Below are 24,783 nucleotides of genomic sequence, written 5' to 3'. Positions count from 1 at the left end.
AGAAAGCAAAACAAACGGCCCAGATTGCAAACAACAACAAAGAGCTGTCAATGCTGGAGTTGTCTCGGCTGTGGGGATGCATTTTCCTGGTCGTTTAGCTTCACAAATAAATGAGCCAATGCTCATGAAATACTGCAAATTCACCGGCACGTCATATAGTGCCGAGACAGTTTTCCCATTGGTCACAGACCATTGGGTTTTTTCCCCTCTTTCTTCTCTCTTAAAGCTTAATCCGATCCTTGGAATATTTAATAGCCTGGCAGTGCCTGATGATGAGATGTGGCATGTTGGGGGAGGGGGGGGGGATAGGGGGAGCAGCTTGTGTGCTTGTGTTTGTGTTGTCTCTGTGCATCTGTGTGCGGGCTGGTGTCAGAGTGGTTCCTGTGCTTTGTGCTGTGTTCATATTGACCTTGCTTTCATGCCACCTGCTGGTATGACCCAGTCCTTAAAATGGCTTCCCTTACGTTGACTCGGCCTTAAATGACTTCCTGGTGTGGTTTGTTCATACTGGCACGGAGAAGACGAAGGCTGTGGTACTGCCCAGTGCTCTTAGGGGGCGCAATGGTGGCTAATTGGCGCGTTGTTTACGTGACGAACCTTACTGGCTGCGTCGGGTAGTGGAGGGTTGCGACACATTTATACGCATGCGATCTAACCCAAAAAACTTTTATTATGAGATGCTCAATACCTCACCTGGTATATAGGAGGTCATGGGTTTGATCCCGACTCTGACATGCTGTTTATTTGGAGTTTGCATGTTTTCAACGTGGTCATGTGGATTTTTCTCCGGGTCCTCCAGTTGTTCCCCTCCACATTTAGAAACATTATTTTAGAATGTTTGGCTGCTTTACATTTCCACACGATACGCCACTTCGTTGAGCTATAATTTACGTTCAGGTCGCTTCTAAACAAGAGCAATATAGCTCAGTGGACCTTACCTGGCGAAATAAAAATAGTTTTTAGCTTCAACTTAGTCTAAAATCAATACCTAATGTGGCATGATCAGCATTGGAAGTGAAGAGACAAAGACGGTCAGGCATACACTGCTCTGGCTGCAACTTGATGTGCAATTTTTCGATTTAAAGCTTTCGTGACTGCAGGGATTCATCTTCTTGGTTCTTTCGGTAAAGTCACGTAGAATGAGAATAAAATAATAAATAAAACATAATAAAATTAAATTCTCACGATGTTTCGGCCACAACACAAGTAGCCTTCTTCAGGTGAAGGAACAGAACTGTCGGGACGACAGCGCTTCAATGAACACTGCTAAGCTATCAACAGAAGAATTTTGCATTGAAATAGCTGTGTTAAAGTGTTGGATTAGCAGGGTGTTAAAGTCATAAATTAGCATGTAACTGGGAGATTAGCATGCTGTTAATGTGAGGGATTAGCATGTAACTGGTCACGGAAGTAGCTATGTTAAAGTCAGAGTTTACATATCAACAGAGGCATTTAGTATATTGACGCTAAATAACTGAAACTACCCAACTATCATACAATAAGCCGATGTGAAAGAACTAAGCATAAACTACATCAATATAATAAATGTACTCAATATATTCTTCAATAAGTTGAGCTATTAACATAAAGTAACTGGGTATACACTACACTATATAATGAAAACCATATAGTAAACTGATAAAAAACTAAAATATAAACTACATCAATGTTATCAATAAACTCAATATACTCTCCAATCAGCTGAGCTACTAACAATAAGTCGTTATACATTACAAATCTACGTCGAAAAAAAGGTGGCGTTTTTTTTCTTCAACGTTAGCACCATGAAAAGCGACGAGCTTTGTTCAGACGGACGAGTCCATCTATGCTTGGAACGGAGGAGGGGGGAGAAACAGCCACGATGCGCTGCTCAGTCCTGTGTTGCGTTACAACTATGTTATAAACTAGACTACTATACATTACAATGTTATACCTTCCAATCTAAACTACATTGTATAATATCGTATACACAGCCCAATGTAAGCTCTAACATGCATTATATTGATATGTCTCCAACTAAACTTTTTCTACATTACACGACTATACACCGTAATATACACTGCCATAGACAAACCCCACCCTTGATTTATACAATGCGTTACTATACACTACCCTATACTTTAGACTATAATATATTAGACTTGTAATATTACACTATGTATTATTCTTCCAACCCTACTGTATACCACACTGCTGACTTTAACATAACGACTTCCGTGACCAGTTACATGCTAATCCCTCACGTTAACATCATGCTAATCTTCCAGTTACATGCTAATTTATGACTTTAACACCATGCTAATCCAACACTTTAACACAGCTATTTCAATGCTAAATTCTTCTGTTGATATGTTAACTCCTTTGTCAAGGCGCTCTGCTCCTCCCACCCAGCTTAAAAGACACTGCAAAGCTTAGCAATGTTCATTGAAGCGCTGTCGTCCCGACAGTTCTGTTCCTTCACCTGAAGAAGGCTACTTGTGTTGTGGCCGAAATGTCGTGATAATTTTATTTTATTGTTTTATTTTTATAAGAAAAATTCCATTCTACGTGACTTTACCGAAAGAACCAAGAAGTTGATGTGCAATGTTAGTCTTAATCAGGTGCTTGCTAACTACACTTAACCCAAAGCTGAATGGGTGATAGACTTACATTTATTTTGGAAGAACTAGCTTTAGCTGGAACGGGCAAAATATCTGCCTGCTCAATAATCTGGGGAGCAGTGTTGATCCTCTTTGTCCTGTACAAGTGGTGGAAATTCCACATTAATATGGTGAGAGCCAATTAATCCTTGGCACAACCACCGTTGACTTGATGAGCCGAGTGTATCCCTGTTCGGGACTTGAACTCACAATCATCCAATTATTGGTTTTACGCTCTGCTGCAGCCCCAGCAGGTCACGTAATTACAATTTCCACCATATCTAATGGAATGCAAATGTGTTTCTATAAAGTGCCACTCATCCAACGTGTGCCATTTAGAATGGCTGTGGGATGTGTCAAAATCAGCTGACTGTTCTGAAAAAAATAGTCAGATTTATTGATGTTCTTTTAGTGGTGAGCGATGGTGCTGCCTTTTACCGATATCGTAATAGAATGCATCAAGAGCAACCGAAATTAACTAAGGAAGCAAACTGTCAGGTGGACGTCTGTCTCAATGGGGATCGTTTTTTTTAAGTGTTGGGGGAACAGAGAACTAGTTGTCCTAAAGAAGAACTGGGTCTCTTTTGATTTAAAGCTTTCGTGACTGCAGTAATTCATATTCTTAGTTTTTTCGGTAAAGTCACGTTGAAGGGAAACAATAAAATAATAAAATATATATAAAACAATAAAAATTCTCACACGTGACTTTACCGAAAGAACTAAGAATATGAACTGGGTCTCTGTTGGGTTTCAGTGCCCTCATCGCCTTTGTATTTTTTATTTGGGCCAGAAGTCTCCCGGGGCCAGAGATGTGCTGATGTCTGATCGGCGCGCAGCCTAATTGCTGAGTTTAGTGTCCATTAACCAACCACGTGACCTCAACGTCTTCTGCCCTCCCACCCAATCTTACATGCGGAGGAGGCCTGTGTGCACAGAGGGCCTATAGACAGACACGGACATAGAGACCAGAGACACTGCCCTGCGGCCACTTAGCACCTCAACAAAGCGTAAATAACATTTCACAAACAAAAATCCTGCTTACCTCTTAAGCCCAATCAATGTGTCCCTGATTTGTACCGCATTGTGGGATAATGCTGTCACATTGCCAGGCTTTAAATCCTAAATGTGTTCTAATTTTAGTGACGCACCGAGACCAATAGAGATACAGAGAAGCAAAGAGAGGCAGGCGTAGAGAGAAGAGGCAGACACGGCGCCCTCCAGGAGTTGCCCCAACATTCCCCCATCGTCTCCTCTTTGGTCCACCGCTTGGTTACTGGACTCATGGAGACCATTCCTACAATAACGGGCTTATTCTTTGGTTCTTTTGGTAAAGTAACGTAGATAGAATAAAAATGAAAATAAAGTGAATAAAAAACACTAATATCGGCTGTAGCCTAGTTCTTAATCCGAGTGAGTGTACTGGCAATCTCTAATATGGACTGTGGCCTGGTTATTAAGTTTGGTTAGTGGAATGGCAGTCTATAATGTAGACTATAGCAATGGTTAATAAGCTGGGTGAGTATACTGGCAGTCTATAATGTAGACTGTAGTCTGGTTCTTAACCTTGGTGAGTGTACTGGCAGTCTATGATGTAGGCTGTAGCCTGATTTTTAAGCTGGTGAGCATATTGGCAATCTAACACATTCCTGCGGAGGGAGCTGGTAGGAACGTTGGGTTACTCGGTCAATGGCCAGGGTCAACGGCGGCACGTGGTGTATTCCGCAAATATGCCCGACTGTGAGGGCGGGCACAAGCCGGCGTGAGTAGGTGAAACGTTGAGTTTTATAAGGGCACCACGGGGTGACCAGCCCCTCCCCACCCAGCCCCACCCCTCCCAACCCCCACCCAGCCCCACCCTCCCCACCCCCCACCCAGCCCCACCCTCCCCACCCCCCACCCAGCCCCACCCTCCCCACCCAGCCCCTCTCCACCCTCCCCTCTCCACCCAGCCCCACCCCTCCCATTTTATCCGGGTGTCCGGATACACGTGGACAGACATCCACAGACATACACAATTAATCCCCTGCCTCTTGTGAATTAATCCTGGTTGGGCTTCCAGTCCACTACGTTTCCTACCAGTCATGCCCACTAGGAGCGCATTTGTTATATATCCGGGTGTCCGGATACACGTGGACAGACATCCACAGAGATACACAATTAATCCCCTGCCTCCTGTGATAATCCCGGTTGGGCTTCCAGTCCACTACGTTTCCTACCAGTACTACCAGTATAATGTAGACTGTAGCCTGGTTCTTAACCTCGGTGAGTGTATTCGTAATCTATAATGTAGACTGTAGCCTGGTTATTAAGCTGAGTGAGTGTACTGACAGTCTATAATGTAGACTGTAGCAATGGTTATTTCACTGAGTGAGCGTACTGGCAGTCTATAATGCAGACTGTAGCCTGGTTCTTAACCTGAGTGAGCACACTGGAAGTCTATAATGTAGACTTATTCTGGTTCTTTCAGTGATAATATTAAAATAAAAATAAGAATAACAAAAAATAACTGTCTTGTTCACTGGCCACCTCCATCCTGAACCCATGCCCTATCCAGCGCAACCTTTTTGCAAAATGATATCCACAGAGCTTGTCTGCCCTGTTCTCTTCTGCTTATCCTGTCTTCACGCAAAATCCATAGCATTGGAGGTTAGCTCCCCTACATTGGTCGTTTGAACAGAGATACTTCGTCTTCTATGACTATAGCACTGTCTTGAAAGAAAAATATATTATAGGCACTGTTCAGGCAATGGGCCATCTTCATCGAAGGGACATTGCGTGCTATGAAGAATGGCCATTGCCCAAAAGTTGCCAGTTATATATTTTCATTTTAAGGCCACTGTGTTATGGACGAACGTGTTTTTTTTTTTGGTAAGTTACTTGGCTTGAAAACCAAGCGTAATCGCAGATACGTGCGTGGTATTCAAACCCAGCATCTCAACCGTGCTCACTAATTTCTCTAACACTGGTCGGCCCCTCCCCACCAGCCTCTCAGGCATCTCCTCTTCCCATCGTGGCTTCTGATCACAGCGCCATGCGCTCGACTCTAAAATTACACAGTGCCACATCAACGTCGTATGGGAATCATCGGCAGTGCACAACTATATGGTGGAACCTCACAGCAATGCTGGCAATTTCAACAGTGCCTAGGGCCGAAGGCCTCTTGACCCCAAGGTGCCACTGGACTGTGATTGCGACTGACAAGTTAGGGAGTCGCCATGGCTCAGCGCAGCTCTCTGTTCCGTGGACCTTGATTAAGGACACACTCGAGTCGTGCGGTTTGGCCAGTGCGTTAAAGGGCTTCTCCACTTGTGGTGCAGTGTGTACGGCACGTGACGCAACGCGAGTCGGTTTCACAGAGCGTCAACGCGCGGTGGAATGTCTGGACACTCTTAAAGTGGCTGGCTCCGAGTCAGTCGGTCTCCCTGCTTAGTGTAGCATGTGGCAGCCCCTAGCCAGTGTTGGAAATTCCACATTATTATGGCATGGGCACATCTCTCTTTCGTGCAGAGGGATGATGAGCAGACTTGACTACCAGCTAGAATTTATTTACAATTGTGAATATACCAACCTGCCATGCTCTCACCTGGCTGATTGGTCCATGGGCTTCATAATGACCAACCTCTCTGTGGTCGGTTAAGTTTGTTTAATATTTGGTTCATTGAGTGCAGGCCATTTTCAGTGATTTGTAAGTTACGTACATTTTTTAGGCTGATAACAGGGGCAACAGGTACGGAAGACCCGGTGACGTTTCAAGCTGTTTTTAAGCAGGACACTGGTTTATTTATCGGGTATTTTTGCCTGTGGGAGGAAACCTGAGCATCAAGAGAAGGGCTCACGCAACGCACCGCAAGAGGATGACGATCGAAGCCTGTTGTTACAATTAACCATTTAAAAGCCTACTTGCTAGACTGCCTGATTCAGACACCTCATAATCCTGCAAATGGTTGTCCATCACACAGAATGGATGCGTCTCCTTGTAATCCACCAAACCCCAGGATTACAGGCGTGCACCGCAGCTGCAACACCCAGAAACTCGACGATAAGGAACGGTGTCACGCCTCTTATAATTTTTTTGTTAATTGGGTGCAATTGTGAACAACAGCCACGTCAGACATTAATACATCGAATCGGCATAATCATTGGTTCACTGCAGCTCAGAGAAGCAGTCCTACAATGCGAGTGGTTAAGTTAGTTAAGTTACAGCAAGGAGCCCAACAAATCACCTGGAATTTTGATTTAAAGCTTTCGTGACTGCAGAGATTCATATTCTTGGTTCTTTCGGTAAAGTCACGTATAAGGGAAACAATAAAATAATAAAAATATAAAACAATAAAATTCTCACGACTTTTCGACTGCAACACAAGCAATCATCATCAGGTGTGAAAACCACAAAATTTTCTTGGTGTGGTTTTCACACCTAACGTTGATTGCTTGTGTTGCAGTCGAAACGTCGTGAGAGTTTTATTGTTTTATATTTTTATTGTTTCCCTTCTACGTGACTTTACAGAAAGAACCAAGAATACAAATCACCTGGAGTTTGGAGGCTTGGTAGTTTGGACGTCATTGACACAGTGCTATATTGGATCCACAGCTGTAATGGTCTCGTATAATTTGGGCCTGTATATTTTCCTTGCGTGGCACGTTTGCCGATACAATATTACTTTGCTCCAATCCATTTACCCCGACACCGGCGCTAGGATTTGTGCCCGGGAGCTTCTGCAATTTTTTGTAAGAGTAAAAGGCAAGCGTACATCATCGTCATTATCATCATCATCAAAGAGAAAAATAGAAGCAAATGCACGGATGCTATAACGCTGTGCATGAGTGTGAACACGTCTACCATAGCAATGACAATATTAAGTGTGGGAAGTCAACAGTGGTCATCACATTGACAGACTGGCCTCTGCCATGGATGTGTGTAATTTCGATCCATATAGCCACCAAGGCAGATGAGTACTGTGACTGTCCCCATGGCTTGTTTGAGCAGGGAGACAAATACTTAGAAAAATGGAGATGTTTGTTAAAATCACTGGATTTTAATGGTAGTCACAACTATAATTCACAGCCAAAACCTTGTATCTGCATAAGGCCCGATCCTCGCATAGGCCCCACTTACTCTTTGGTTCTTTTGGTAAGTCACGTAGGTATACGCGAATTTAATGAAAGAACCAAAGAGTATGGCCCCCTGCAGTCACGAAAACTTCAAATCTAGATTAGGCCCCACTCATCCTCAAATGAGTATTTCCGGTTGCATCAGTGTTGATAGTGTTGTCAGCGACAGTAATGGAGAGACAAAACTGGCTTCGCATGCATGGCACTGAACCCAGCACTCTCCGTTGCTCGCGTGCCTTGCCGGCCTTAATAGGTACTCTCTAACAAATCCTGGCCCAGCAGTCTATATTGATCACTCTGTGTGTATGAGTGTGCATACCTAGGGCACTGGCAGGCTAGCTTGTGGATTTTTACGCATGTGATCCATTTAATATCACCAGGTTGCCAACGTGCTTGCCTTGAGCGATGGCCCTTATTTATGAAGACATTTACAACCTTCCCAAAGAGCAAAAAAATGTGTAAGGGCCCAAGCATGTACATTTGCTTATTAAGTAAGCGTCCGAGTGGCTCGTTTGTCAAGCTGGTGTTTTTTTATTCTCACCCCACGATTGCCCGCGTTTGTTCTCCCACACTCGCGCTTCCCTCCCACCACTTCACCTGCCACCACTGGGCTCAGGGTCCAGGTACATTCGTCTCGTCGTGTCTGGCCACGTGGGTCCGACCACAGCATCAGAGAGCGTGTCGGCCATGGTCTCCAAGTGTTTGGTTAAGGAGGTATCCGATCAAAAAATCCTTGCAGTGGCATGCAGCTGACTGAGATGCATCACCCGTGGAGGAAAGGGTTGGTGGATCGCACACATTTGGGATAAACTCTCAAGGCTGTTGAGCTGCGAGGTGGCCAGGAGATGTCAGTGCAGCAAGTGGATTTGAGTTGTTCATCTGCGCGGAGGTTTTAATGTTATGCCGCTCGCATGCGTGTGCTTTCTACGGCTACTTCTGGTTTCTTCCCACCTCCCGATCGCGCATTCATGGAATTGGTCAAACCCCCCAGGACACTTCCTGAATCCAACTTTTAATACACCATGGGATTTCCTGGATAAGCAATGGTAAATATTATAACCTTTCTGTAGAATTGAGTCTGAATTTAGCGATCATTGGTATGGGTTATACTTGAGTAATGGTTGGTGTTAAGCTATGGAAGGTCGTATAGGTTAGAATTGGTGGTTTGGTTACTTAATAATTGTTTAGGTATTGTGTTCGGTGGTAGTGTTAGAGATATGAGTCAGGGTTAGTGTTAAGGGATTAGATTTAAGGCTTAGAGCCTAGTCATGTCATAGTCGAGGTGCCTTCCTGTTGAATAGAACATGGGAGTGCTGTAAATCCCCATTGGTGGCCCTGCGCCAGTGGTGACATTTCCATATTCTTATGACAGAGGACAGGCTATCCAGAGTACAACCAGCCACTGTTGACTTCCCATAAAGCGGTTATGATTTTATCAACCCCAAATGGATGATGCTCTGAATCGGCCCAAACCAAGATTTGAGCGCACACCCTTTCAAAGTCTGGTGCTCTAACAACCATAACCGCAAACAGATGTACTACGAGAGATACATACCTACTTTTTCACCCCACCACAGAAAAACATGGGGATAAGCCGCAAAGAGAGAGAGAGAGAGACAGGGAAGGAGCTCAGTGGGTCTTTAGTGAATGGTCACATGGAGTGAATGTAGTTTGCATTTATGGCCATACTGCCAGGACATATCACTATGAATGGTAATGGACACATGCTTGCGTATGATTGTGTCTTTTGTGCATGTGTTCCTGCACGTGTGTGTGTGTGAGTGGATGCTTCCAAATCCTACCGATTCAAACTGAATGGTATCTGGGGGTGGGGGGGGAAGAATTTATATAATTGAATTGAGACTGTCACTACTGAGAAACAGGCTCGCTCTGATGCATTAGGCTGTGGTTCAGTGTTTAAAGTCAAGCAGACAGGAGGAGGAAGATGAGAGTGAGGTGGAGGAGAGGAAGGATGTGGGGAGTGGAGGAACCTAAGCAATTATTGGAGTGAAAACCAAGGCAGGCTTGGAACAATTCTACTGCAACACTTTGGACTGGATTAGCGTAGTTTCGTGTTGCTGGAACGGTAGACTTAGTTTAATCCAATCTTTCATGTCTTGATTGAAGGGGAGGGGAGCCGTGGCTCAGCGCTTCGTGTCCTGCGTTCTGGCTTGAGTTTGATTCCCAGCCACGGCTAACATCCGTGGCGAACGGAATCTGAACCTGTCCTGTCAGGATCCCCGGTGGGCCCGATCCTCTTCACTAACCTGCACTGACCAGCATGGTGAAGTATGGGCAATAAAATGTTAACGATTCAGGATCAGGATTCAATTCTCAAACTTGTTTTCCTTGTCGAAGCTATAGAATCCGCAGTGGTGTCAATCTGTAAAATAGATTTATTTAAATTATACACGCGCAAACAAATAGAAATTATTTATATGCCCAATGTTATGCCTGTACTGGGAGCATTTGACATTAATAGATTAAATTGTGCATTTCTCATACTAACTCTGTCCACCACTCGTGACGATTGGCAGTCACATAATCGGACGACCCAACCTCCCTGCGTTGTATTTTCTCGATTGCCTCCTGCTGCTGCTTTGCATCCTACACTGGCATTTCAATAGGAGTCGTTCTTTATTTATATATTACACGTTACTGCAGATGCTGTTGTTCCCAACCACTCTGTGCCGCCCTTCACCCCCACCACAACCTCAGCGTCGGTACCAATGTTTTAATGTCTTGCCGTCCGGCCTGTCATTCCGGTCGGTATTATTTATTCGTCTTGCTGTGGCTCCTGCGGCCACAAAGAACTGCTCCTGATTCGGCGATCGATGCATAGCAAAGTGCTTTAGCAATCAGTCCTGCGCAATGTTGGAGGGGGCGGGAGTTTTATGGGAGAGAGGGGGAGGGTGAGAGGACGGGGGTGCAGGGTGAGAGAGAGATAGGACAAAAGCCCTCCACTAGCCTTGCCACTTTTGCACTAATCCCCTGCATACACTTACTTGTAATGAATAAAGTTTTCATTCTTTTCGGGATGGGTGTAGCGGTGGTGGTAGTGTTGTTGGCCATACCGCGCCATCAAGCCGCCAACCTGAGTTCAATTCCCAGCAACGGCTAGCATCAGCGGCGAATGATATCTGAACCAGTCCTTGATCCAGCCCCACACTGACTGAGTTAAATCTCCCGGCATGGGCAGGCCTTCGTCCAGCAGTGGATTGACTCAGAGCCCCAAATAATTATATTACGCATCACAATTATTTCCAATCAATCGGTTTTGTACTATAAACTGAATTCATTCTTTGCTCAGTCTAAATGTAAATGTATTTAATCATTTCCTTTATCCTAGCCTATTTTTCATCTTGTTTTTACAAATGTTTTTATTGATTTCATGTGAGTATTTTCGAATGTAAATGTTTTTTCTGAAATAATATCCACCTTAAGAGGTTATTTATTGCGTCTTCCATGTTTATTATATTTTCCTACTGTTTACAGATGTTTTTGTTCTCTACCTACTCTTGCGTTTGGTAGCTCTTGTAACACAGACTCGTATTATCAACGGGCATCACATCCCCCTCGTGCGCTGCGGTGTGACTAAAATTGCACCCGATCACATTTGTCTCCCCAGCTCGGATGTTGACATGCTGCACCAGGTACTCATCTCAGGCTGAGTCGACCTAGTGGAGGCCCCAGAGACCAGTTAAAATATTCGCCACTGATCTTCACCATTGATTGGATCGATCAATGGTGATCGTAGCACGGCGCGCAAATCGCTGTGCCACCACTCCACCCAATGTGTTACACGTAACGCGCGCATTCGTGAGCACGACCACACACACGCACTCAGGGACACACGGACATTATAGGAGCAGAGTGGAGGAAGGGGGGGGGGGGTTGGTGGCAGACGCCAGGGGCTGCTCCACGCAGCGCGCGGGAAGCAAATGAAATTAAATGGAGCCGTAATGGGATGATGGTAAAATCGATGTGTTTGTCCTGGGCTCTCACGCCACTCTCGAAATTGCCTTCCTCTGTGCCCCATCCCCTCCTCTGCCCTGCCACATACTCGCACTCTTTATCTATCTACGTGTCTGTCTAACTCTCTGTCTGTCTGCTTATCTGCCAATTTATCTGTTTATCCCTCTATCAATCTGTCTTTCTCTTTGTCTATATATCTTTATATTTGTCTCACTTTGTCTTTGGCACTCTGTGTATACAATGTACGTCTGTCAGTTTATCGGTGCCTAGCTAATGACTCTGCCTGTATATGTCTGGCTCCCTTTTTCTATCTTCTGCCTTAATCTGCCTATCTGCATTGGGAATTGACTCAATCCATTGTCCCTCCATGGTCGGTAAAATAGATACCTCCGTAGGAAGTGAATAGTAACTTTTCTGAGGAAGGGGCTGGTCTCTGTCATAAGACTGTGGAACTTCCACTACTGGCCTAGTGCTATCAGTGGAGATGTTTGGTTTATATAATTTATTTATTTCTCACTATAGTATGGTCAAGAAAGGAGTGGCAGGCAAGGAATGAACGCCTGCGAAAGGACATTCGCTGGGGAGATGGAACGATGAAATCAGCTCGTGTGTGTGGATGCTGGGTGGATTGTGACATCACAGGGTTTTGAGAGATGGCAGCATCTTGGGGCGGCCTTCATCCAGCAGTGGATTGACCATGGCTCTTGATGATGACTAATGCTTGCCTTTCAAGAATGCATTTTGCTTTCTAGATTTGAAGCTTTCGTTACTGCAAGGATCCATACTAATCCCTCAGCTATTTCAATGCTAAATTCTCCTGTTTGATATGTAAACTCCTTTGTCAAGGTGCCTCACTTCTCTCACCCAGCTTAAAAAGGCGTCACGAATCTTAGCAGCGTTCATTGAAGCTCTGTCGTCCCGACAGTTCTGTTCTTTCACCTGAAGAAGGCTACTTGTGTTGTGGCCGAAACGTCGTGATTTTTGATGTTTTATTTTTTACCTACGTGACTTTACCGAATAGAACCAAAGAGAATGCATTTTGTATTATATCGTATCTTTACAATCCAATACGTAACCCTTGTCATCTCCCCTACACTATGATTTGTTCATTTTGAAGCTAGATCCTTAGTAAGCTCGTACACTTACCTTGCACTTTTTGATGTTGGTTTATAATATCCCAATTTTTTTGCCATGTCACCCTGTAGGTTCACTCGTCCGGATCGCCACAAACATAAAGAGAAATGCCCCCTGTATAGCCTTTAACAGACTGTTGGGCCAAGTGATGTTAGCAAGCACCTAATGAAGGCCAGCATGGCACACAAGGGGATGGGTGGCCTACACGGTGTTCTGCCACCTTTGTCTTCCCTGTGCTGATGTTTACACACCACACCAGGAATTTGTTTGAGGCTAAGTCGACCTCGGGGAGGCCCAGAACCGGTTCAGATAATCGTCACTGGTGTTGGCCGTGAGTGGGAATCGAACTCCGGTTGCCAGATGCGTAGTGAAGTGCGCTAACCACTACACTAACGCTCCCCACACACACACACACATACGGCCACAACCACACAACCGGTCGGAGACCAAACCACACACCCATCCAATGTTTTCGGATCTTGAACCCTCCACTCTCTCTGTTTCTGCTGTCACTCACCAGGAAAGGATGGCAGCTGAGCTGCTGCATGCGGTCGTTCCTAAGATGGCACACCTGGCCCTGGCACTGCCGAATCTCTGCACCATGGTAAGGTGCCTGCACTCTTCCCACTGTTCCGGCTGCTGCGTCTGTCACAAACCATCACAAAAGCACCGGTTACTCCAGTCTATGGGCATCTAAACCTGGTCATACCACCGGACCAGTTCAACTGGGATCTTAGGTTAATTTTGGCTGGGTGACAATGTATCTGCCTGCTTAAGTATTACATTGGGCAGTGATCACAAGTTGTTTGGTAGCCCTTAGCTCAGTGTTTCCCCCGATTTTGCTTGTCGTGTACCCCCCCACCAAACCTGTCATGTGTCCACATACTTCTACCAGCATGTCGCACTTATATTGTAACAAGCCAGACGGCGTGAGTTGGATTTATAATTTTTTTGACTTGACATCTTGAACATTGACTACCGTTTTAATTACATGTGCGTGCAATGAACACCCTATACATTTAGTTATGATTTTATATTTCCACTTTAATACCCAGTAAAAAAATCAACTGCTCCTGAGTTGCTCGCCATCACCGCGCAGCACAGGGAGCAGGCCGCGGTTCACTGGATGTGAAATCATGAAGTCTTTGAAGATAACACCGCCTTCCCTGTTAGAATATAAAACCTGGAAAGATTGTATGATTGTCTTGAAAAGATTGTTGAGTTTATATGTAGAATTGAAGTTAATTAAATGCGAAAACCGTGAGAGGGAGCACAAGTAGATCAAGTGGATGGCCAAGGTGGCCAAGTGCCGGGGTTCCCCGAATACCGTACAACAGATGAGTATATCGCTTTAGAAGTTAGATGCTTTTAGTAATCTGAACAGGTGATCGATAAAATAATTGGTGCCTTAAATTAATTGGATAACCCCGCTGTACAAATGTTTCTTGGGTTTTAAACCAGGCGGTGGTGGCTATGATGCACGTGGCATGTAACCCAGCGCTGCAGAGGTAGCAAGGATTGGTGGATCACCGCACAAATGTGGTGAAGCTCCCTTCCCATGGGTGCCGAGGAGGAGCCATACCCTGGCTCGCCAGGAGAAGGCGGTCTAGAAAGTGGACTAATCGCCATCTGTTTCCATCTGTTTGGGGATAGTGTTTCCCCCTCATGCGCGTGCGGGTTCCCTCCGTGTTTTTCGGTTTCCTCTTACTTGAATAAACACTAATTTTGTGAAAACATAATAATAATAATATAAAATCCCAATGTAGTGGGACCTTCCTGTAAAAGTCGTTGGATAAATATCAAAAGGTCTAAGACTGACACTTTATTTAAAGGCTTGTGAAGTTAACATTGCCCCTTAACTGCAATTGAAGCAACGCATTTTCTGTGCTACCACCACTTTTACAAAGCACAAAATGGTTAAACTGGCAGCTCCGATGTCCCCTAGGGTAGGTAAAGGTGACTTCTCCGCCCGTGCCTGGGCCAATGTGCACTCCGTACCGCGTGATTTGTGAGCGACGTCGCGCGTTTTGACACAGTCTCGTTTTGACGGTGGCACTTAAAAAAAGTTAATGGCCACCTTGTCGTCAAGTGTCGGTAAATCATTGTGATTGATTGTGGGCACGTTTCGCAGTATTTAACATTTGTTACCTGCACTCTGCTTTTTTAGTGTTGCAAGAACCCAGGCTGTGTTGGTGCTCATGTTAAAAAATGGTTGATGTTTTTTTAAAATCTAACATCTGTAATGTGAGATCACCTTAACAATCATTCAGTCACTGTATTAATGATCCAAAGTGACATCCCATTGAGACTTGGCATTGTCTTGCAAGGCAGACCTGCAATTAAACTAATTGGGGAATAAAAAAAACAACACAGGAGTACGTTGTGAAAATAGTAATTCCCTCCATACACAACACGTGAGGCTGTGGTGCTGGTTTAACCGAAATTCCTAATTCCTCTGATGATTATAATAACGCAATTTGCAATGCGTACAATATTTCACGGACATAAATGACCATGACTCTTGAGGCGCGGAGCCGAGCTCAGTGTGGCTCGAAAGCCGGGTGGAAGGAGTTGGGGCCTTTCAGCATCTATTAGAAGTCGGTACTCAATGGGTGCTGTTGCGAATGCGCAGCAGTGGGAAAGTGATGGACGCGTTCGAGGCGGTGGGGGCTGCCACAGAGAAACGACGCCCGGCAGTGACCATGGTCCTGCTCCCCGGTGTAGAGATGAGGTGGGGGGGGGGGTTGTGAGTCACACTGTGGAGAGTTCTACCGGGAGCTGTACAGCAGGGCGACTTTTTGGGTGCCATGGTGGCTAGATGTTAACCCCTTCGCCTGGTATGCAGGAGATCGTGGGTTCAATCCCGACCCTGGCGATGCCTGTATGTTTGGAGTTTGCGTGTCTCTCTCCCAGTGGCCGTGTGGAATTTTCTCCAAGTGCTCCGGTTTTTCCCTCCACATTTAAGAACTTGCGTTTAGAATATTTGGCTGCTGTCAGTTTTTACACGTGATAAGCCACTTTGGTGAGCTATCATTTGCGGCCAAGTTGGTTCTGAAAAAGACCTATATAGCTCAGTGGGCCTTGCCTGCTAAAACAAGAATCGTTTAGTTTAGAGATACGGTGGACGACCATACAGTCTTTCCATAGGATGACCACTATTGTATCCAATTTATATACCCTTGTGGATGATGAATCGAGTTGATTCCTCAACATGAGTTGAACTCCCCAACCTTCCGATCGTGCATTAAGCTCTCTGCTATACTCGAAGTGCCATCTGAACGGGTTGTAAGTGCTAATAGTTAATTAATAATGTATGAAAACTGCCCGATTGTTAATTTTTGATATATATTTGTTCAGATTTTCTTCACTTACACAGGTGAGAGCCTGGTTAATAGATTGCTTATTTTAAAAGTGGAACATGGTCTCACGTAAGGGCCTTTTTTTCCCTTCAAATTTGTAATGTGGGTTGTGAAAGCAGCACCCAATTACATTAAACATGTGCACCAACACAAGTGAAATATTGTGTTGTGAAATAGCAACACATTTAAAGTACAGTATATGCATTTTGATTTAAAGCTTTCGTGACTGCAGGGATTCTTATTCTTGGTTCTTTCGGTAAAGTCACGTAGAAGGGAAACAATAAAAGAAATAAAAGTGTAAAAATCTATTTTTATTACTTTATTGTTTCCCTTCTACGTGACTTTACCGAAATAACCAAGAATATACAGTATATGAAGTCCACGGTCACGCATAAAAAAATACGCATGCTATTTAAATGTACAAATATACAACAAATTATTAAAGGAAAAATTAATTATGCTGCACCAACGTTAGGTTTGTGCCACATATGGCAGTACGCTTGTCCAACGCCGCCTCTTCCACGGGCGGAAATTCCATATCAATGTGGCCAGGGAGAAAGTTTATTCACATGATAACTCCTCTCGACTTCCTTCACAGCAACACACGTCCCAGATGGGTGCAATTTCACTCGAACTGAACATTTTAAGAAAATTGCACGGGTATTATAATATCACGGTTAAAAATGTCAAGTAACAATTAATCCTCGTTTAAATTTGTAGTGCGGCACCGCCGCACAGTTTTCTCTCTCGCGGAGAGAGGAACGCCTCGGGAGTTGTGAGGAACCACGGACAAATGGGCAGCTGCACAGTGAGCCAGTGCCAAATTCCCACCCGATCTCTGCGGTCCTCTGTTTGTGAAGGTGTTATCAGCCAATTGATGAGCGTTTACACGTGGGTGGAAACTTGAGCAGCCTGATCAAACCCCACGTGGAGTCCACATTTTCTGTACTGTCTTCTCCTGGCGAGCCAGGGTATGGCATCTCCTCGACCCTCGCGGGAAGGGAGTTTCACAATTTTGTATGAAATCCACCAACCCTCACCTCCACAACGCTGAATTGACAGGCGTGCGCCATCACAAATGTATTCATTGCTTTTATTTAATCATTTAAAGAAACATTTGGAATAATAACAAATAATTCTCAATGCATATCGGTTGCCTGTAATTCTGTTGTTGTACAAGAACATTTGTAAAAAAAAAAAAATTCAATTACAAATGTATAATTTAGGGCGTTTGGCTGACTCAATGTTTTACTTTAGGGAATTGTGTCATGAGGTCTTTAATATCAAAATATATCAAAGCTTAAATGCTGACTTGTATTAACTTTTTCATTCGGGAAAAAAAACTTCCGTTTGCCATTTCCACTTCTGCATTATTAAAAACAACGTTCAATTATTGTGATTATTCATACATTGTTGGGTGTACATTTAACATGTGTAACTAAATGAGCTTTTCTAACCTCACTTAATCAAGTTGGCACGGAAACACGGCAAACAGAATGCAAAAATACAACATACGTATATATGCGTATATAAAAAAAATAACCAATTTCTTTTTATATTCCATTCGGTCAGCTTTTTTCTTTTCGACAGACTACTCAATCAATTATGAGACCCCGTGCAGCCCACTCACTTGATTAAATTTGACGCAATGTAAATTAGCCAACCAGTTGAGGCTGCCTGCCATTGGCGTGCCCGCACGACGTGACCGTGCGGGTCTTTTTGGGCGCGTGGTCAGCAAATGCAACGCGCACCCCTGGAGCGGACGCAGAGATAACCGCCCTCCATCCTTTTTGAGGAGCGGCGGTGGCACAGAGATCACTGCACCACGGCCATGGATAGCATCGGTGGCCCCCTCGCCACCCTCCCCTCCCCACCCAGCCCCACCCCTCCCCACCCAGCCTCTCCCCACCCTCTCCTCTCCACCCAGCCCCTCCCTCCCCACCCAGCCCCTCCCCACCCTCCCAGCCTCTCCCCACCCTCCCCTCTCCACCCAGCCCCACCCCTCCCATTTTTGGATGCAGGACGGACGGACACAATAATTCCCTGTGGGCTGGTGTAACCAGGGGGTTCCTACCAGTACATGGCTTATCTGTATGTATCATTGTGCTCGTACCGTGTATACAGTGAGGGAAAAAGTATTTGATCCCCTGCTGATTTTGTACCTTTGCCCACTGACAAAGAAATGATCAGTCTATAATTTAATGGTAGGTTTATTTGAACAGTGAGAGACAGAACAACAACAAGAAAATCCAGAAAAACGCATGTCAAAAATGTTATAACTTGATTTGCATTTTAATGAGGGAAATAAGTATTTGACCCCCTCTCAATCAGAAAGATTTCTGGCTCCCAGGTGTCTTTTATACAGGTAACGAGCTGAGATTAGGAGCACACTCTTAAAGAGAGTGCTCCTAATCTCAGCTTGTTACCTGTATAAAAGGCACCTGTCCACAGAAGCAATCAATCAGATTCCAAACTCTCCACCATGGCCAAGACCAAAGAGCTCTCCAAGGATGTCAGGGACAAGATTGTAGACCTACACAAGGCTGGAATGGGCTACAAGACCATTGCCAAGCAGCTTGGTGAGAAGGTGACAACAGTTGGTGCGATTATTCGCAAATGGAAGAAACACAAAATAACTGTCAGTCTCCCTCGGCCTGGGGCTGCATGCAAGATCTCACCTCGTGGAGTTGCAATGATCATGAGAACGGTGAGGAATCAGTCCAGAACTACACGGGAGGATCTTGTCAATGATCTCAAGGCAGCTGGGACCATAGTCACCAAGAAAACAATTGGTAACACACTACACCGTGAAGGACTGAAATCCTGCAGCGCCCGCAAGGTCCCCCTGCTCAAGAAAGCACATATACATGCCCGTCTGAAGTTTGCCAATGAACATCTGAATGATTCAGAGGACAACTGGGTGAAAGTGTTGTGGTCAGATGAGATAAAAATGGAACTCTTTGGCATCAACTCAACTCGCCGTGTTTGGAGGAGGAGGAATGCTGCCTATGACCCCAAGAACACCATCCCCACCGTCAAACATGGAGGTGGAAACATTATGCTTTGGGGGTGTTTTTCTGCTAAGGGGACAGGACAGCTTCACCGCATCAAAGGGACGATGGACGGGGCCATGTAAATCTTGGGTGAGAACCTCCTTCCCTCAGCCAGGGCATTGAAAATGGGTCGTGGATGGGTATTCCAGCATGACAATGACCTAAAACACACGGCCAAGGCAACAAAGGAGTGGCTCAAGAAGAAGCACATTAAGGTCCTGGAGTGGCCTAGCCAGTCTCCAGACCTTAATCCCATAGAAAATCTGTGGAGGGAGCTGAAGGTTCGAGTTGCCAAACGTCAGCCTCGAAACCTTAATGACTTGGAGAAGATCTGCAAAGAGGAGTGGGACAAAATCACTCCTGAGATGTGTGCAAACCTGGTGGCCAACTACAAGAAACGTCTGACCTCTGTGATTGCCAACAAGGGTTTTGCCACCAAGTACTAAGTCATGTTTTGCAGAGGGGTCAAATACGTATTTCCCTCATTAAAATGCAAATCAATTGATAACATTTTTGATATGCGTTTTTCTGGATTTTTGTTGTTGTTTTTCTGTCTCTCACTGTTCAAATAAACCTACCATTAAAATGATAGACTGATCATTTCTTCGTCAGTGGGCAAACGTACAAAATCAGCAGGGGATCAAATACTTGTTTCCCTCACTGTGTATATGTGGAGCCCAGTGCCTGCCAAATTGTTGTTTGTAGTTGGGAGCTGATGTCTGTATGTGGTCTCGAACCCAGTTGTGTGTGTACCCTGTGTATATCTGTAACACAGTGTGTGTGTAGCATGTACCCTGTGTATGACTCCAGTGTACATGTGTAACCCTGTATGTGTGTATTCTGCGTGCGACTCCAGTGTACATGTTTCACTCTTTGTGTGCGTCCACTGTGTATTATTCCATTGTACACGTGTGACCCTGTGTGTGTGTGTGTACACTGTGTATGATTCCAATGTACATATGTAAACCCGTGTGTCTGTATCCTGTAGATGGAACTTTATTTTAGATTTTAAACCATACTTTTTGAAAATAATGCTTTTATGGCAAGACTAATAATAGTAACTTCCCCATTTTTAGTGATTCTTAAGGATAACTGCTCAAAGCCACGTTGTGCTCCGGATAAAAATAGAGAAGGGGTTTTTTTGTTTGGCCATAGAATTTGCGTTGCGCTTCGTACCCGTGAGCGCACAAAGTTATTAGTGGCGGCTGCGCTCGCTAAAGCTGGGGGGGGAGAGGGTTGGGGGGGTTGGGGGGGCCCTCGATTGCGGTGTTGGGGTGTGAGAGGCGGTGGTACCGCAACAGTGGCCAAATTGGTTGCACGGATCCATTTAAATTGTCATGCAATTTGCCCAACGGTGTGGAAAGTACCTTTGTTGTGTCCCAATCACTGCTCCGCTGTGCGTGTGCTTGTGTATACGTCGGTAAATTTCATTCGGTATATATGTATTTGTGTGAATATAATCGTGTTTGCTTCATTGTGTGTGTGTGTGTGTGCGGGCGTGCTTGTATGGTGGTACCTATAGGTATACTCATTGCGGTCTGAGTGTTTTTGTGAATAGGTATGCTTCCGTCTGTGTGTGTGTGTGTGCATGCAGAGACTAAGATTGCCGGGCGTGGTACTGGCCACCCACCCCCCTCGTGTGCCGTGCTGGCCTTCATAGGTGTTCTCTAACAGCACTTGCCCCAACAGTTTCTGAAGGTTACATAGGGATATTTGTCTTTGTTTGTGCAAGCAGACATGTTTAATTCAGGCCACTGATATGTAGTCGCATCTGGAAATCCATTATTTCTAAAGTGTGCATATAATTGTGTGATGCAATGGTCATAGACATGTTTTATTCAATGCATGTGTGTGTGTGTGCTGTTTCTTCATCAATGTCGCCGTCCGCAAGACTTCTTCTTTCATTTAGTATCTTGCCCACAGGGCTGCGGAATGCGTGCAGAGTAGGTTTTAGAGGCACCCCTGCCATGTAACTTACCCCACCCTTCACCTGTAATTGCTGACTTTTTTTCTTTGCACCAATATGCCTGTGTTTTAATCCACGTGGGTGTGATGGTGGATTGATTCAGCGTGCATATGTGTACGTGCATTGCATTGTCTGTGTGTCTTTTTTTTTAAGTGTGTTTGTGTTTATGGGAGTGGCGTCATAAAGTGCACACAGCCTGGCACAAGCGCTGTGGTGACGTCACCGTCACTTAGTGTTGAATGGCAGTTGTTGTTGATAGTGTAATGGGCAGCACGAGGGTCGATGATCCCAACGTATCCAAGTTCGATCATCGGCCATGATGCATGGCCGACAATCGCAATATGTAATTAACCTGACGTGCGCCCTCTCAGAGACGGACTCGGACAGACATGAGTACCCTGTATGATATGTTGAGCATCTGCACTACATGTTTGCTTGCTCCTCCACCCCTTTGTGTATCACGTGGACCTTAATAGGTGCCCACTGCCAGAGATTCCTCCACTAATCTATTTTCCAGGGTTGACCCACACTGAAATGAAATTACAAAACCTATTTTCCATGATGTATTTTTCATGTCACCGTCAGTGACTGGGACCCAGGCTGCCAAACTCACTCCGCAACGAGATGTCTCTTTTCCTAAGTCTCTCTTGGGCGTGGCACCCCGGTACACAAACTCAGGTCTTCAGCGTTACTGGCCGCGAGTTGTTCCCATCCGTCTCTGCTGTATGCATGTGAAACTTAATTATGATTAAATCCAATTAGCCTGGCTGTCAGCGGTGACAAAGACGAAGCGGCCGTGCCGCCGCGAGGGTTAAAAATTCGTGGAACCCCCTCCTTAGCGAGAGTGCGTGCTATTTCTGGAGAGCATGACGCGCCACGGAAGGGAGGCGATGGAGCTGAGAGCGAACGCTCTCCTAGCCATGTGAAGCCTTCCCTCCGCTGGGCCCAGCAGACCTTTATTAAATAATCGCAATAAGGCTTTTTTAGTTTCTCCCGCTGGGAGATTCTGCTAATTTTAAGTCGCATTTATAAATACTTTCACCGCTGTGTGCACCTTCACCGTAAGATTTTTGGCACCGTCTTGGTGATCCTCCTTGGGACTTGCTCCTACCTACTGCTATTCCCTTCTCTTTGCTCAAAGTTGACACCGCTGGCTGAACTCTGACCTCACTGGATGTCAAATGGAAAATTAAAAACTCTCCAGTTTGCGATTGTGGTCATCCAGAACAGACCTTACAACATATAATAACACAAATACGAAGGGGACATCACAGCGATACACACCGTTGCTCCTGGCTTGACCACTTGAATGTGAAATTGTAGTTGTTGCTCTGCATCTACATCAGCAGCCATACAAAAGAAAAGACTGGACATCTACACTGGTAATTCCTTCCTCTGAGTCAATCCCGAGCCGCAGCTCTCCCTGGCCGGATAATTGTGTCCAGCGACAGCGATTAGCGTCCATGTGGATCACTCGGAAAGTCAAGTTAGCATAAATCTCCGTGGTTTGCGTGTCAGATTTACATTGACTAAATTGCTTAAGTAACTACTGCCTCCTAGTTTAACACGTAGCTTTTCGCGACCTACATTATTCATAAAGATTTTTTTTAGTGTAAATACTACCTCCTAGTTCTCCCTTGCGGTAGATACTATTCACATTAGGAAGAGAGATAATGTAACTGTTTTGTTCAATAACGAGGTTACTTGAAATTGTAATTGTTAGTCAGCGTTAATGTGTTCATGTGTTTTGTCCAGTGTAGTACTGTGACTATATTTTGCTACAATTTCAAAATCTTGCACCTGCACACCAATGGTAATTGGTGTATGTATCTGGGGGCAACTCTGGGTTGACTGAGCGTTAAATTAGTATCTTGTGCAGTGGTATGGTCAACATAAGCCCTGGGTGGCCAGGCGTGTGTGCAGCCAGTTCACACTATCCTCTTGTGTGCTATGACAGCGTTATTGAGTGCCTGGTAATTGCACTTGCCTCAACAGTCTATGAGGCTTAACATTAGATCTTTGTGTGTGCATGTGTATTAAGTGAGTGCGCTTGCATACATATGTATATGGGGAGTGGTAGTGCAGCGATTAACGCACTGCGACACAAACCCGGCGATTTGGGTTTGCATTTCCCACTCACGACTAATAACAGCGGCATATTTCAGCTGGTTCTGGGCCTCGGCTAGGTCGATTAAGCCTAAAATTAGTAGCTGGTGCAATGTGTAATCATTGGCACTAGGGAGTAAAAGGCAGCCGGGCATGTGCTATGTCGGCCTTCATAGGTGCTCGCTAGCAGCACTTGCCCCAAAAGTCTGTGTAGGCCATACGGGGCGGGGGGGGGTCTGTCTTTGTATTGGGAGTTCGAGAATGGTGGTTGGGTCCATTGCTTTATGCTTATCAACAACCTGGGTTCAATTCGAGGCCATTTACAACTCCATTGGCAAGTGGCATTCTAATTTCAGCCCCGGGGGTTACCTCTGTAACGTTGACTCGGCCTAAAATGAATATCTGGTGCAATTTTTATTCGGCTAATTACTTTTACACGTGACTCTCACACACAGCACCAGAACTGGTGTTGGATGTTGACATATAAAGTTTCGTGGATTCTTTTTTGAGGCTGGGGAATAGGAGGAATATGTGGATCAGAGTGGTGCACATTAGCGTTGTACTGCTTAAACGATCCACTTTGTCAGCATTGTGGCAGAACATGTAGCTGTGGTTACTTTATTTGCTCGTGTCCAGACTGACCAAATTGGGCAGGAAAATACGAGTCGACTTCCTGGCCCACCACACTGGCTCGGAGCTTTTTCAGGTACCAAATTCTTTCCGGACTCCACGCAGTACAAGCTGAAAACGCGTCGGAGCACTGCAAAGCCCAACCATGGAAAACCTTGCGCTGCAGCGATACGCCCCCCCCCATGCTCATTTGTAACGTCACTGCCAATTGCTGTGGGGTGCGCGTGCACGGGTGTGCGGGTTGCGTCCCGAGATGACACAATCTCCATTCCTCTTTTGTCTTTGCTAACGCTCGAGCAGTCCCAACCCAACCCTAAGGGTGTCCCCTGCCTCCCGCGCTGAAATACTGCCTCAGCGCGCCCTCCTCCCCTCGCGGAAACGAGCCCCCTTCAAATGCCGCGACTCAACAGCCCGTGAGAAAAATAGTCTAAACATGGGTCCTGGGAGTCGCTTTGTCACCGGCTGACAGTTTAATACGGGGAAGCGGAACCTCGTAGCGTTTAATCCATTTAACTCGTTTTTGGACGCACCCGTTGGTGTGTGCGCGTGTGCGAGAGAGAGAGAGTGACGGAGAAGGAAAAAGACATTTGTAAAAGCCCAAGTGCCAACGAGGCGGCTGAGTGGCTCGGGGGAGAGTAATGTTTAAGCCCCGTGTCGGCATCACTGAGCCAGTGCCGCTGGAATCCCGAATCTGGATTGCTGTTTCAGCCGCCCTTGTTTAAGTAAGGTTCTCGAGTGCAGCGAGTCGATGGTCTCGTCTTGATAACCAGTCGCCAGTGTTGGTGGGAGGGTTACGTTGAAAACTAACC

At 45.3% G+C, this 24,783-nt stretch overlaps 1 protein-coding gene across 1 annotated transcript in view; it reads left to right on the top strand.

Annotated features, from left to right (window-relative positions):
- PARG (poly(ADP-ribose) glycohydrolase) overlaps positions 1 to 24,783 on the top strand; it is a 148,606-nt gene that overhangs the window by 42,553 nt on the left and 81,270 nt on the right. Inside the window, exon 11 of the mRNA XM_032959084.2 lies at positions 13,381 to 13,464. Coding sequence (XP_032814975.2) covers positions 13,381 to 13,464 — 84 coding nt within the window. The remainder of the gene's footprint in view (positions 1 to 13,380; positions 13,465 to 24,783) is intronic.

Source organism: Petromyzon marinus, chromosome 22 (genome assembly GCF_048934315.1).
Source record: "Petromyzon marinus isolate PM22_M1 ecotype Great Lakes invasive population chromosome 22, UKy_Petmar_22M1.pri1.0, whole genome shotgun sequence".
In the NCBI taxonomy this organism is placed as follows: Eukaryota; Metazoa; Chordata; class Hyperoartia; order Petromyzontiformes; family Petromyzontidae; genus Petromyzon; species Petromyzon marinus.
Note: the sequence above shows the minus strand (reverse complement) of the source record. Positions and strands in the feature narration are given on the sequence as shown.